The sequence below is a fragment of the Syngnathus typhle genome, linkage group LG8 (genome assembly GCF_033458585.1).
Source record: "Syngnathus typhle isolate RoL2023-S1 ecotype Sweden linkage group LG8, RoL_Styp_1.0, whole genome shotgun sequence".
In the NCBI taxonomy this organism is placed as follows: Eukaryota; Metazoa; Chordata; class Actinopteri; order Syngnathiformes; family Syngnathidae; genus Syngnathus; species Syngnathus typhle.
In genome coordinates, this window is record NC_083745.1 from 10,557,531 (window position 1) to 10,574,060 (window position 16,530).

At 38.9% G+C, this 16,530-nt stretch overlaps 2 protein-coding genes across 2 annotated transcripts in view; one reads left to right on the forward strand and one right to left on the reverse strand.

Annotated features, from left to right (window-relative positions):
- vsir (V-set immunoregulatory receptor) overlaps positions 1–16,530 on the reverse strand; it is a 292,760-nt gene that overhangs the window by 217,217 nt on the left and 59,013 nt on the right. The window lies entirely within an intron of this gene.
- cdh23 (cadherin-related 23) overlaps positions 1–16,530 on the forward strand; it is a 113,803-nt gene that overhangs the window by 23,037 nt on the left and 74,236 nt on the right. The window contains exons 6-8 of the mRNA XM_061284542.1: positions 9,901–10,095; positions 10,182–10,310; positions 15,299–15,377. Coding sequence (XP_061140526.1) covers positions 9,901–10,095; positions 10,182–10,310; positions 15,299–15,377 — 403 coding nt within the window. The remainder of the gene's footprint in view (positions 1–9,900; positions 10,096–10,181; positions 10,311–15,298; positions 15,378–16,530) is intronic.

Here is a 16,530-nt window from a genome sequence, read left to right on the forward strand (position 1 = left end):
AAAAGAGAGAAAAAGAGAGAAAAAAGAGAGAAAAAGAGAGAAAAAGAGAGAAAAAGAGAGAAAAAGAGAGAAAAAGAGAGAAAAAGAGAGAAAAAGAGAGAAAAAGAGAGAAAAAGAGAAAAAAAGAGAGAAGTGGGGGCAGACAAAAAAGGACGGCATGAGTGGGGCAAGATTGAAGGGAGGGAGAGAACGGCTTGCACTCCCTAAAGCCATTAAAGTTTGATTCACCCACTCCTCAGTCTTTGAATAAATCAACCTGTCAGTCCCTTTTCTTTCAAGTGTGTGGGGACCCTCCCCTCCATCCTAACCCCCACAATGCCTTCGGCTCTCTCCTTTGCAATGACACTCACTTCGCAGAACTGAGAATTCTGACAAGGTTTTACTAACAAGATGATAGTTGTGCATCTTTTAGCCTCTTTTGTTTTGTAGATGCACGGCTTTTTTATACATTTGTGTGTTTCATACTAAGTCCGTGGGAACAATCGTGTGCCGGAAGTGCAAGTGTCATTAGATTGCCAGACATGTCCAGAATTTCATATAATAGAACATTGTGGCCTTTGCAGTTTTGTTCAAACCTATTCAAGAAGACATTCTCCCACAATTTAAAAAAGGGTAAGCGGCATTCATTATAATGCTTCATTCATTTTTAAAAAAAAGAATTCCAGTCTGAGAAGTGGTTACCTCAAAGTCATAGGTTCTGGTTTGAATATGTACTCAGACCTTTCTTTGTAGCTTGTTCTACTTATGCTTTTTTTCAAGATACATTGGTTTTCTTCCACCTACCAAAAACAAACACCTCAGCTGCACCTAAAAATTGTGTTTATAAAAGTTGTTAACATAATCTGTAACAAAAGACAGTTTTGGCAGAGTCCAGTTATCATTGGTAACAAATCCAACACTTATATGGACATAGATTTAGAATTAAGACTACCCTGTTGTTTATCTTCATCGTAAAAAGGTGGACCACCACCCTGGGGCATTGTCTCTGAAGGACACGTGATGGTGCAATTCGTGGTGTCCCCCACACGAGTGCTGTGATGTATAATTGAGTTATGTGCTCGGCCGCTGTTGGCCTCCATTTTTCTCCTCTCGATCCATGTCCTTATTAAACCTCATTGAGAACAACGGGAACAAGGAGAAAAGAACAAAGACATAAGCCATATGGATTCAGTTAATTACGCAACATTGTTGAGAGGGTTTTCAGCACTGTCGCTATAACAACTGCAACCATCAAGTTAAGCAATAAAATACAAATGCATGTCTATAATATTTCCTCAATCTTTTTTATTGGGTACTTATCTGAGTGACACGTTTGTCCTATCCTGCTGTGCTGAGATCAGTAAGTGATGAAACATTTTTGAGACTTAGAGGTGTCACAGCGATAATCATTTGTGAATAAGATTCATCAGTAATGTCAGTAATATTAGCACTTTTTTTTTTTTAATACTGATTTGTCATCAAACCATAGGCTTTGTACTCAACCTTATTAAGCAGACAATGTGAGTTTAGTTTATTTGTAATGGTGTCACTCTTGGCTGGACATGCTGAACTTTCCTTGTGTACTTGTATCTCTCATCCCTCTCTCTTTTCTGCTGCAGAGCTACATGTAGTGATTACAAATGGTAGTGTCACAGTTTATCAGCGCACTTTGTTTCTCTGTTCATTTCCCTGTGTCAGCTTGACTCTCACTTTAAGCGTTGGTCCTTCCAGATTGGCTCAGTTCTTCTCCATATGGATAAAGAATAACAGCAAAGTAGTACAGTAATGTGTTGTTATTGGCTGAGGTGTGGTGTGTGAAATGAGACATTTACAGGATTTGCACTCTACATAGTCATTACATTTCCACATTTGAAATCAAGAGAGTCTAGCGTGAGCCTAATTTGGGATTTGTTTTAGTTGGCAAAATCAACTCCAAGTATGAATTAAGCACAGAAATGCACACTTAGCAACCAGTGGCATAGATAGATACCGTATTTTCTGCACTATAAGGCGCGCCTAAAAACCTTAAATTTTCTCAAAAGCCGGCAGTGCGCCTTATAGTCAGGTGCGCCTTATATATATGAACCAATATTGATCCACTACACCAGGCGTGTCCATAGTCCATAGTCCATAATCTTATATAAGGACAAAATTATAAAATGGGCCATTTATTGAAGGTGCACCTTATAATCCGGTGCGCTTTATATATGGACAAAGTTTTAAAATGGGCCATCCATTGAAGGTGCGCCTTACAATCCGGTGCGCTTTATAGTGCGGAAAATACGGTACTATTAGAGTAATGGACAAAGACGAAACCAAACGACGTTGTCTCATTAATGATAGTTTTTGTTAATTTTCTAAATTTAAAATGTCCTTTCAGTTATTTCACTCATTTTATTTCATGAATGATAATCTTTTTTTCAATTTTCACTAGTTCATTGCTTTTTGTTAACTATATTAATAACCTTGCTTATGACACAGTTTATTTTGCTGAAAAACACCTCAGGCATTAAGATGCATGGGAATAGAGCCCTGTTCTACCCTGGCAATACTACATTGCCCACACTACAGATGGAAAGAGACATGGATATACTGTAGAGTGAAGTGTACCTATAGCAGCAGGCTGTAGAACAGGGAGATTCAGGGGTCCAGAGGTCACAGTGGTGTAAAACACACACACTCATACACACACGTACATGCACACAAACTTGAAAAGGAGTGCAGAGTGTGAGTCAAGGAGAGAGGAGACACAGGGCATCATTTGAAAAAAAAGTCAGTTGTGTATTGAATCCCTTATGGTGTATCTGTGAAAGGATGGAACTTTGGCATAGTTGAGAAAGGTATGTAGTGGTCATCAGCTTCTAACAGTGACTGCATCATGGAGCAGAAAGTATGATGGTGAAGGTTAAAGTTGTGTTTATTCAGTACAGTCGGCAAACTTTTCTGTGCCCTGCACTCAAGGACAAAGATGGCAAAAGTGACATTTTAAGCACATTGAAGTGATACTAAAATGACCAAGTGTCATATCATTATTTGAGCAGTACACTTCTTTGGCCTCGACAGGTCGTGTGATCATTACTCCTGCCAGTAATGAATGACAGCCACACACAAAAACAATAACAAGAAATACTGAATGTCTCAAAATAAGCCGCAGTTAGGAAAGTTGTTGTTGCTGTATATTTGGTATTCCTTTTTTTTAAAAACCTTGTGATAGCAGCAGTAGCATGTTTGTGCATCAATCAGTAAGGCACCAATATGCTATTGACATGCTGTCCAAATTTCCGTCCGCTTAATGAAGAAAATGCAACTTTGAAGGGGTCATCAAAGGGACCCATTTTGAACAGTGATATCATGACTGTACTGCAGAGTATTCCAGAAGAATCCTTCCAGGAGTGCTTGAAGGCAAGGCCAAAAGGCTGAGAAAATACAAACTGTGGTCCTAATTTAAATATGTACAATTAATGCTAATGATCATGCCGAGATGATTAAGCTACCTTCTGTCTTTATAGTGTGAAATAGGTATGACCTTTTATGGAGAAATTGGAAAAACATGGCAAAAAAACCGAGTACATAAAGATAGTCTTGCCTCTCAGGAACGTGCGTTTATATGAAAATCAGATTGACTCTCATTTGCATATTTGAAATAAATTCAATGACGTAAAACTGTTCATCATAAGATATTTGATATAAGGTTGAATAATTTGGACTATTTTGGAAACAAAAATTCAAAATGCACATATTTTATGATATCAAGATGGACTTACCCCCCACCCCCCCAAAGGAGTCATTTAATCTTTTTTAATGGGGTTTCTTAACCTATTGGCTACTCTTCAGTGTCTATCCTATTGGTTTGACAGAAAGCTTTGGCGGTTCTGAAATAGGCCTCCAGCAGTGATGTTGCATATGATAATGTACATTCACTGGACAATTCAAATGAGATCCAGTACATGAACTGAATGCAACTAGTAAAAATATTCCTCAGGATCGTGGGCTTCTATATCAAAGAAAACTGCCTGCACAATAGTGTTGATGCAATGATTATGAAATGACTACGTGGCAATGTTCAAAACGGAGCATTCTCAGTTGTAAAAGCAAAAAATTTGATACGCATTGGATTAGGTGTACCTATTAAAGCTGCCGTAAGACTCTGTCATTTAAACATGGTTATCTTTTTCTTTTCACGACAAATAAAATATGTTTCGTTCGCCGGTTCAATTACACTCGCAATCATTCTGAGCGAGGCTGCCTAATTTGCAGTTAAAAGCAGAGCAGCAGAGCTCCAAGTGTCACCTTTAATGAAGGTAGGATGTACAAATACAAAACTGTTTACCCTCACGTTTAATTTCTCTGTCAAGATGGATAACTTTCCATGAGAATCAGGCAGGTATTGCAAGACTTGCTGATGCGGCCTGTCCTTGCAGCCGTCCCATAGGATCGACCCATCTGCCGCTCTTCTGTCTTTTTTCCGGTCTCTGTGGGTCACACTGGACTTGATTACCTTTACATTTAAACAAACAGCCTTAGCTATTTGGAGGCAGTGAGCCCATGAGCTGTGACAGGAAGGTTGGGGTCAGGCACTTGGGGGAAAAGACTAATCGGAAGATAAGGGTGTTGTCCCTTTCCTCAATTGACCGACGGAACTATCTACGCATACAAAGACTTATGGGAACCCTAATGTAGGGGTCACCAACATGGTGCCCACGTAACACTTAAAACCTCAAACTCACCAAATGTATTTTGGCATTTTAGTTGTAAAGACATTATTATTAAAAAAATGCTGAATGCTAGAATCATTGTAACACACAAACACAGATGTCTCAGTGAAGAAATATAATATTTCAACATACTAGAAAATATAATTTAATTCGTAGCATAACTTGTTAAAGCCTTTCAAAAAGGGGGAATAAATTACTTGAAACCATTTAATATAAGCGTTTATTCTACTTTCTTGAATTACTTGAGGGCGTCTCAGAACAGAAAAACTAAGACAAGCAAAATTGCAGTTTGGAGAAAATAAGTGCCTTTCTCAGACTGAAGGTTCCATGACAGTGGAGAAGTGAGAAACAGAAAAGCAATTCAGACTCAGAGAGTCTGAGAAGCAAAGCCACCAAACAAGAATCATATTCAGCTGTTCAAAGGAAAAAGGTGGATCTGCACCGTAACTAATGACCTTACACTTATTTTGTCACCAGGAAAATAAAAACACTTTTTTAACCAACTATCATTCTGTTTACTTCATTGGCATTACTCACAGAGTAAATGGATTTGAAATGTTGACTTTTAACTACTTTTAATTTTAACAGACCATCTACCATTGCGTATTACAACCCTATTATGTAGATTACCTTCATTTTTAATGGCACAATCTGTAATTACTATATTTACTGTATTTTCCGCACTATAAGGGGCACCTAAAAACCTCCAATTTTCTCAAAAGCCGACAGTGCGCTTTATAATCCGGTGCGCCTTATATATGGACCAATATGGACTCATGGATGAGGACTAATTTATTAAAGTAAGCTTGACGTGTTTATTTTGTGTGTTGTGTGATATTAACGTTTGAGCAACGTTGAGTTATTCGAGTGTTACTATATTGTGATTGCAATAATGTTTGAGCAACGTTGAGTTATTGATTCTATGCGCTTTATAATCCGGTGCGCCTTATATATGAACAAGGTTTTAAAATGGGCCATTCATTGAAGGTGCGCCTTACAATCCTGTGTGCCTTATAGTGCGGAAACTACGGTATTACCACAATGTTAGAATTTAGAAAATACTTTGTGGTAGAAGATTGTTGAAATCTGTTTTCCTTGGACATAAATTTTGAGTTTCTAATCTTGCTGCCTTCAACTTCAGGCCGCAGACTTGAGCATTGACAAAGTAGTCGTAGTATTAGCGGTATATAATTTGTTCAGAATTCAAAATTCATTTAGTGCTTAGAAAAGCAATCAAAATGCATCATACTCATCACAGAATCTAATTTTAATGTGTGGGAAAGGATTTAAACTCCGCTCAACTTGTTGCGCAGTCAGTCCCTTTTACCCCCGGACATGTTTACGTTAAAGAGCTCTGCAATATACACTCGGTGCTTGGCATTGCATTTCAGTAGCACAGCTCCATTTACAAACCACTGGGAACGTAGAGTCTCTGAAGGAACCCCTGTCACAAATGTCCCTCCCTGTGAGTGGAATTGCAATGTTGCCCACATCTTTTTTTATTAGCCGGGCTGTCTATCAGCTTGCAGGCCAGGGCATTTGTTATCTTGAGATAACATGTTTCAATAAACGCAATATGCTGGATTTTACATCAAATCCATGTGGCATCTCTGAACTGAGCCATTCAGAAATAAATACTGTAATATTTATGACCACTTGCCTCGATGTAAAAATGTTCACAAATATATTACACGATTTAATTAAACTACACATTGGCTCTCAGGGTCGCGGTTATCCTCAGTATAAATCATTTTTCTATCTATTTTTTCCCATTTAATGTTGGATTTACGTAGATAAAGAAATGGTTGCATTTCAACGTGTTAATTATTGATGGACTTATTTTAAAGGTGAAGTGTGGCTTTTTGTGTCACCTCGATGTTTAATTTAAGCAGTTCTTTTGCTTCGTCCTTCTGCCAGGTCTGCATACTGTCAAATCCTGACCTCAGTTTTTATTGAACACTGGCCCCTAATTGGCTTTGTAGTGCCCAGTTACGTGTGCATTGTTTACCATATTGTTCTGCTGTGCACACTTTGGCCTTTTATGAGCCAATCTGCTGCAGGCATGCAGATAATTCTTTTATTTTTGACATTTGTGTCTCTAACCTTGAGCTCTTTTGACCTACGGTGCATCAAGTGTCTACAAATTTAAGAGTACCTTTTTTGTAGTCCCCTTATTTTTTTGTTTAAGGATGTTTGTTGCTTGGCTTTTGGTGGGGGTTGAACAACTGTCAGCCAAGTCAGCATTTCTTCAGTAGAGACTGAGTAGGTGAATTTGTAAGTTAATATACAATTGTCATGAATTCAGTATTCATAATTGTAGTGACAAGACACTATTGAGAGAGAGAAGTAGTAGTAGTCGAGAGTATCGAGACTGGGACAAGACCGATACTTTTAGACGCAGACATATATTTTCCAATAGAGTTTGTATTTTTTTTTCCCCCTCAATATATCGTTTGTTAGATAGGAAAGTGGCTATATCTATTTTGCTTCTGTTCCCTTATTGTGGGGTGGTGGGGTCTGAAACGCAACCATCGCGATGGAGGGGGGATTACTGTACTTCACAAAATGTCAGTGGGAGTGTGAAACGGCACCACAGGTGGGAGGCAGTCGTGGAGGGGCTGATGTGAATGGCATGAAATGAAAGGGGTGAGAGTATGGCTGGTAAAATCACCAGATGCCTACTTGGTTGGAAGCAGAGTAGACAGTTGAAGGGGTATGAAATATCTTGTAAAGCAGTGTAGGCGTAATCACAGCTCTATTGTGGTGAACAGTTAGAGCTCTGCCTTTGTTAACAGCAGACATCTAAGACTAGGATCCGTGTAAATCACCATATCTTTAACAGTTCTTATAAAATTTGAAAAGGTCTCACATTAATCACAGATTTCATCATGTAGCCCATGTTCCAACTATAAAAGTTCACTTTTGACATTGCACATTGCGGCGATTATTCCACAATGGATTCCTTAGATAACAAAGATGATGCAGCATGAAGGGACTAGATGACCTGCTTCATACAGGTCCAGTATGTAATCTCTCAATATTCTTGAGAGGAGCTGGGCTGTACTGTGATGTTTATTCTCAAGCCTAAAGCCGGTACCCCACTGAGCGGCAATCTATTGCAGGTGTTTTCTAAGTCAGGAATCGTTGCCTTTTAATTTTAAGAATTTGTGGTGAATATCTCTGGGGTTGGACGGTATCCTTGTCTCTCCAAAATCATCACATCACAAGAGTCCCCAAAAAATGGCAGGTTTGTCCATCATGGAAAAGAGCGAGGCATTTTTCAATTGGTCAATTTGTACCACCTGATTTGTACTAGATTTTTGAAAAAACTGAAAATTCACCAAAATCTGATTTATGAGGTTTTGGCCTAACACTACGATATGTAAGAATAAGATGAGGGAAATAAACATTCCGATAGTTTTACAGTCTTTAATGACCCTCCGTGGGAAACCATAGCTATAATTTTGTGTAGATAAAAAAGTTTTACACAACCGAGTCGATAACTTTGACCACATCAACTTTGTTGTCGCGCCAGCCATCTGACCCTCGTGAGAATAAATGGTTCAGATAATGGTTGTGTGGATTGAAAACATTAGAGGTACGGGGAGAGGCAAGTAATGACGGTTTTAAGACAAGAAGCTTTCCATCTTTGTCCACGATTTCAATAAACATGTTTCATGCCATGCGCTCCAAATTAACAAGAAAATAAAGTAGAGTTGCCATAAATAGATTTAACAAAATGCTTGTAAATTGGAGGGATCAGGTGGGAAAAATAACATAACACTTAAGGGGGTGTTGTGGTTCGACTTCCCTTTGGGCAAGTAGTAAAAACCTCTGTTTGGTTGACAAACTAAAATAAAATCAAGGGTAAAATCAGGCTTGTCTAACCAGGAAGCCAAAATACAGAAGCATGTATTTAATTTCCCGTGTACCTCATTACTCCCTTGGATTTAATCATGTACCGAGCACCTAACCCCTGATAGAGACATTCGTGATAATTACCAGATTATCTTGACACATCTAGCGTATATGCATCTGTGGCTTTCTTGTGTGAAGTCACACCTTTCAGTAGGAGAAGAGGGTAATTACGACAGAAGTCACAGCAGAGAAGTCACAGCATCTATCTCCAAGTTACCCTCTGCTAAGCACTATGTTTCCCAAAGGAAACCAATCAACTCAGCTACTGCACACTACATACAGTAATTTACAAGTTTTGTACTTGTGATGTGAGTGACAGTATGTTTCACAATGTTGCAAGAGTTTGTGCTCTATTGTTTGGCTTTATTGTGAGAGCTGCTAGAAGAGTCTCCTAGGCTACTGCAAACCAAAGGTATACATTGTCAAGCTTTTTCCTGCTTTGTCACTCTTATTGACCCGTTCGCTCTATCAGAAAACTCCAATCAATGGTTGAATGGGAAGGTCACTGAGCCCTGGCGAAAGGTGAAACGACATGTCTGATGGCCATTAGCACCCCCACGCACTACAAAGAGTCATGCTGCTTGTGAACTATGGTGTCAGATGTGGACTGTAGAAAGGTCTGTCATCAAGAACTAATGTTAAACGGACTGCACGCCTTCCATCCATTCTGGGAACCACTTAGCATTGAACATTTCTTGAATTTCTTTCCCAGTACAAATGGCCCTTTTGCATAAAAATTACCATTGAAGGAAAGCTCAAAACTCTCTTACAAAATCCCAACTCTATTTGTCCTGTTTCTCATTCTGAATTCACAACAAATAATATAATATAATATAATATAATATAATATAATATAATATAATATAATATAATATAATATAATATAATATAATATAATATAATATAATATAATATAATATAATATAATATAATATAATATAATATAATATAATATAATATAATATAATATAATATAATATAACATAACATAATATAATATAACATAACATAACATATAACATATAACATATAACATATAACATATAATATAATATAATGACTAATAACTGCACAATAACGTAAAACTATAGTATCGGTGCATTTGCCTTTTATGTGATTTCATAGATATTATTGTTACCAGTTATTATTTATAAATGATATCAATTGACTTTTGAAACCAATAAACAGATCTTTTTGTGACCATGTCCTTGCTGTTGGCCTGTTCTTCACCTCCCAATTTTATCAGTTAATGTCACTGTTTGGCTGTCTGCTTGAATTTGGCTTTCAGAATACACAAGTGGGCAAACTAGTTTTTATGGTGAACGCTACGGACCCAGACCAGGGCACCGGAGGCAGTGTGCTCTTCTCCTTCCAGCCACCTTCTCCCTTCTTCAGCATTGATGGAGCCAGAGGCACTGTTACTGTCATCAAACCTTTGGATTTTGAGGTTACCTCAGCCTACCAGCTCACTGTCAACGCTACGGTCAGCCCACACAAAACGATTCCCACCTCCATTAATGGAATTATTGTAATGTTGTACGACATAAATGTTTCTTTGGTTTCACCAAGGATCAAGATAAAACGAGACCCCTGTCTCGGCTCGCTAACCTGGCTATCACCATTACTGACGTTCAGGACATGGACCCTATTTTCACCAATCTTCCCTACAGTACCAACATTGAAGAAGATGTTCCACTGGTCAGTAAAACAAAACTACTTTTGCAAGTCTTTGGGTGTAAGTGCATGTGAAATGTGGCTTAAAAAGCTTTTTTCAGACCATCCCTTATTTTTCCTCACATAACTAAACTCACATCCCACCATACTGCAATGTGAATGCTGTACACTGTAATTACCGAGTGAGATTTACAGTGTGCTTTGGCGATGTGGAGCCTCCAACAAAGGTCACAGGGGCCTATTTTATCTCACCATGTTGTGCATGCAGCTATGTTCATTATAAAGGGACTGAAAGCAACACTGAAGTTTCAAGCAGTGGGGTCTCACCCTGACCTCACCTTTGTCTTTATCACATGGTTTTAATGGACATCTAATGTACTGGCTGTCTATTTCACGGCATGCCATGTGTGTTTTCTCCTCTGGCTCAGGCATCTAAACTGGGTTCCCAGGTGGCTAATGGTCCAGCTATTGATGTTTGCACTAGTCGAGATTGAAATACACACATGGGCATAATACTTCCCTTCCTAATCTTTTTGCTCTCACCTCTCCCTCTGTTTTTGGCAGCATTAGCTTGAACTCTCCCGACGTTTCTTCCCTACCTTACCCAACCTTACATTCCCATTCACGTGTCCCTCGTCCCCTGCCTGCATGCACTGTAGTAGAAATGTCAAGTGCTACATTTGCATGCATATTAACGGGGCGTGACGGAGTCGACGCCCGGTGTCTCCCCACCTCCCTGATTCATCAACTGTCACCGCGAAGGTCACAAGTGGAGGGGGAGGAATGAAGGGATGAGGGGAATCTGGAGGGGCTTGAAAGATGAAGCCAATTGGTTAAATTGATAGTTGGAAACCGGTGAAAGGAGTGCGGAAATTTTAAGTGCTACAGATTGAGTGATGTTTGATAGGTTCATGCTTTCTTTTAAAAAAAAAAGTTTCCAAATGATTGGATTTTAAAGTTTAAGACAGTTGATTTCTGTTTTTTTTGTTTATTTATTTTTGCATGTAAACCCAACGTTTCGAGCAACTTTTCATCCGTGTAGAGCATTTTTTCCTTTTTCTTTTACAGTCAGTGACTAATTGAGAATCGGTCTCAGACAGTTAGTTACTGACAATCATGTGCAGGCTCTTTCAAATGAACATGAGAATGGCTCCCAATACACATTAGTATTCCTTTTGACGCTATTCGATATGGAATAATGAGGCACAAAATATTCAAATTAAACCTAAAAAGATAGACCCTTGGTAACACTATTTAGAGGGATTGTCGACATTGGCTCCGACAATCGAAGGCAGCATGTAATCCTATTATCGTAGTGAGGATATTACTGAGCTCCTTTGCCCTCGCAATAGATACAGTACATATAGGATAATACCAGCTCACTACTGTAACATGTTTTAATGCCCTCCTGAGGTAGTCCATCAGGCATGTCATTCCAAGCAATGTTTGCCAGCGCTAAGTCGAGGGCGGAACGTGACGGACCAAGTGTCAACTCTTCTCAAGGCCAGAACACAGACAGGTGAAGGCACTTGGGATTCCTATCGACAGCCATTTCTCAGAGGTTTGTGTGCATACATCTTCTGCACCCTCCCAGCCACTCGGTTTGTTTCTTAGTGCCTGCTTCTTTGCTCTTCCACCACCTGTCATCTGTGGAATACTTTGAAACCGGAGGGTTGGAAAAAAAAATACCACAGGGCAGGGTTATTATATGTTAGAAGTGAATCCATGCTGCGTGGAGTGACGTTTAAACCCCTTTTAGGCCAAACACACTTTGGCTGTCAAATCAGTGTGGAGAAAAAAGGAAGGAGCTTTGGAGGGCTAATGCACGGGAGAGCTGCAATGAAAGGATGAAGGAGATGGTCCAGTGAGTGTGCGGGTGTCTGTGTGTTTGCAGGAATGCAAATTGTATCTGTGTCACATGAGTGAACAGAGTCCACTTATGTGGACAGCTTGATAATATTGCCGGTATGATTTCGGCCTCACTTCAAAGTATTTTTTCTTGGTCGGCTGCTTTGTGGGAACATGGTTCCAATAAGCCCCAACAACACTAGACAATCCACTCAGAGCAGCATATCTTATTTTTCACATAGTTCACAGAGGACACGTAAATTACAAAAGATATATAAAAACAGGATCAGACAATAAAATTGATACTGTCATGTTACAGTCATTTAGTATTACAGCAAACTTTTGCCAAGACAATTGTCCAACAAAATGCGTAGCTTACAATATGAAACTCAATTGATTTAAAAACGAATCCAGCTACCATATTTCCCGGACTATAAAGCGCACCTAAAAACCTCAAATTTTCTCAAAAGCCGACAGTGCGCCTTATAGTCCGGTGCGCCTTATAGTTATATGGACCAAATTCCTAAATGTAAACTGGCCCGAAGCATTGTGTCATGAAATCAATCATAAGTGGCCCGCTGAAGACTATGAATTATGAATCAAAAAGACTATGGATCATTATTTTGTGATTATAAAGGGATGTGTTGCGTCTGAAGTTGAAATAAAAAAGATAAAATGGAGAATGATTTGATTTGGATTAAAAATCTGACATGATGCATTAATGGTGCACCTTATAGTCCGGTGCGCCTTATATAAGGACAACGTTTTAAAATGGGCCATTCATTGAAGGTGCGCCTTATAGTCCGGAAAATACGGGATGTATAATTTGATTTTCAGAAAGGAATGAACTCACCAAGATTGGTGTGCTGACATTTAGTACAGGTGACTTAGTTCTGAGTGTGTGCAGTAATGAATAGCGCTGGGCCACAGTAATGAGGTCCCATCTGAAACAAGTACTTTCAGACATATGAGGTCTGTCATTTTTCATTTCAGACGGGTTAACACTTACTGGGAAGCTTTGAGTATGTTTACATAATCTAACCAGATGTCGTCACCCATGTAACTGATATCTGTTTTTTTCTCTAATAAATGCTTAAGATACTCTAGATACACTTAAGATATGATTAAAGATGCAGCTTTAAAACACTTAAATGACATTTAGAGGTATTTTGAATATTTACCCAAGTTTGTAGTTTATCCCAGGATGGAACATCCTGAAAACAAACCCAATTTTAAATTCTGTTATTGCCCTTCCGCTCCAAAAATGTATCTGGAAGTGAGGGTGTACAGTAGGTGTTGTTTTCCTCTCAGCCTTTAATCACTTGTGAATCAGTGTCTGTAAAAGGCTTGTAATTGATTCTGCTATAATTGGTCAATGACAGGAGCAGCTTTGGCAGAAATGGAGCATAAACACACCTCAGACACAATTTGCAGGATCAATGGGAGAGAGCGAGTTTATGTGTGGTGAGTGAGAGGATGGGACAGGGACTGCAATTGTGGAGTGGGGAGGGCCGCTCCATCTCACACCGTAGCACGAAGATATTTAAGTACCACCACCATGTCTGATTGAAGCACAGAGGCTGAGAAGGCTCAGTGGATCAAAGACTTTAGAAAAGCTTTTTCCTCCTCATTGTTTTTTTTTTCCCACCACCACAACTGTCATATTATGTTTTCATCAATGAAATGAGAAAAAATCAACAGATATATCCCAATGAATGACAAATAATTCACTCTCTAATAAAAAGGTCTGCAATGATTTGCCAGTAGGTTAATCCTGAGCCTTTAAACGCAGTGACGTCATTTTCCATCGACTGCACTTTGCAAAATGTCTGCCCCCTGAGATGAAGATTAATGGCTGGATTTTGCTTCTTAATTTATATTTCACCAATTCAATATTAATCAGAATGGCATGTTTAGACTAGTGGGAGGCATAGAACATATCCTTGTAAAGAAAATGGTTAACTTGACTTTTCCTTTAAATAAATGGTATGCAGGTAAGATAAATTATTCATCTTCACACCACATTTTAGAAAAATATTGTTTGCAGGCATGTATGAACAGCGTCGGAAAGAACTAGAGTAGCCTATTTCTTTTACAGCACAGCTTGTGCCCGATTACTCAAATAAAGGAATGCCAACTTCGATTTGTATGGGGGAAAAAAACACACCTGTGTGCTCGAAACACACAAATCAGAAACATGGGCTCCAAAAAACTTAGTTTATGAAAAATTATTTTTTAAAACCTTTTGAAAAAAAGTGTCTTTAGCGTGTGTAAGAATAAACTTTGTAACTTCAATCCTTTGAAATGCGCACACATTTATTCCAACTATATTCAACAATAGGTCAAGTATGTGTTCATGACAAACCTGTGTAATTTCAATCTGTGCCACAATGTCATGATATGAGCCAATCAACAAAATAGAATCAGTGCATGCAAAATTAGCAGGACTGTGGAAAATTACTTTTTTTCTCAAAATGATCCATTCATCCATTATCTGTACCGATTGGCCCCATGAGGGCGTGTTTGAGCTTATCCCAGGGGTAGGCAGGGGACACCCTGAACTGGTTGCCAGGACACACAGAGACAAAAAAAACATTCCCATTCACACCTACGGGCAATTTAGAGGGCTCAATCGTCCTTCCAAGCATGTTATTGGGATGTGGGAGGAAATCGGAGTTCCCGGGGAAAACTCACACGGGGAGAACAGACAAACTCCACACAGGGAGTGCCTGAGATGGAATTGAACCCGCAACCTCTGAACTGTGAGGCTAACCAGTGCTCTACTGTGCCGCCCTCAAAATAATCCAATCGTATTAAGAGAGTTTTATCTAAGTGCTTTTCAAAATTCATTTCTGTTGGGTTCCATACAACTGATTTTATCTAGGACTGAATGCATCAGAATGTGGCACCATGTCAGTAGATAACACCTTTTCGGTGTTCTCATTAGCTAAGATGCACTTGAGAGGCAACAAGTGTGTTTTCATATGGATTTAAAAATGGCCTAAAAGATAAAACGGCTGTTGTTGCTTATTTATGATACGGAAATGTTTCATAACATTATTGGTATCAATTGAGTGCTCCTCAAGTGTGTACAGTATATAAGAAATAATGCTAATGAGACGAAGGTATGTTTTGAGAATAAGTGTATGTATGTGTCTCTGCAGGGTTACGAAGTGCGCAAGATAACTGCCATCGATCAAGATTTGGGACGACCCAGGGGGATCGGCTACACCATCATCTCAGGTCTGAGCTTGAGTCACACAATCAATTTGACATCCAAAGCACAGAGAGTGGAATCGATCACCTCTTATCATAATCCCACGGAAAAAAAGGACTAGTCTCATCAAACACATTCAATAACAGTGGGGAGCAGCATCTCAGAATGACAGAATAAGCTTGCCTCCAAGTGTTGATTAATCAAAATGGTGGGAGGAAGTCAGGCGTCATCGAGTGTTTGTTATTCAACCTGGCAGTGGACAACCAAACTGGCATAACTGTTTTCTTTTTCTTTTCTTTTTTTTTTTCAAAACAAACACTGTGATTACATTGGTCTGTTTCTGTCAACTTAAGCTGCTTCAATTATATTATTTGATATATGGCATGAAAAGTTAGGGTAAATCCGAAGTGTCAGTGTTAAAATCCATCATTATGAAATCTTATGGTTGTAAATGTGACAGAATTTGAAGCTGCTGTTTGCATGGTGCTGATAAGACTCTAGCAGCGATCCTGTTTACATATTCCTGAAGTGAATATTCCTCTGCCAAGGATGTGATGTTTTTTGCTTGCCAGTTACTCTGTCTATCTGCCAGGAGGATATCTCACGAAGTTGTAAACGGATTTCCATGAAAATTGATCGACAGATCAACCTTGGGACAAGGAGGCCCATATTAGGTTTTGGTGTTGATCCAAGGCAGGGATTCTCACTAGTGGAGTGGCCCAACATCTTTTTTTTCTAGCTTTCTTTAAAATAACATAAAAATAAGAAAATGACTCTAAATCCCTTTAGTAACTTGAGCCAAAATAAATGAACGCAAATGTTAACGACTGTTGGGAGCATGAAATCAAACTGTGTTTGGATGTTTTTATCTTTTCTCAAGCATGGTCTAACCATAACTATTACTGCATTTGCGTAATTGGGTTAAGCTTTAGCTTCACCTGCATACCTTGATATGGTGTGTTACCTTATTGACCACAATGAGATATGCCAAATAGAAACTAAAACTTCAGCTGCTTTGTGGTCCACATCTTAAACTTGCTGTACTATTCCCGCCACGGTTCATTTTTTATTTAATCCTGTAAGACAAAGAAGCAATTGTCTGTGTGGTGGAAACAAACACCAAAGGGGTTTTACAAACACGGGTGAAGTGCTTGCCCAGACAAACCTCAGCATGGCCAA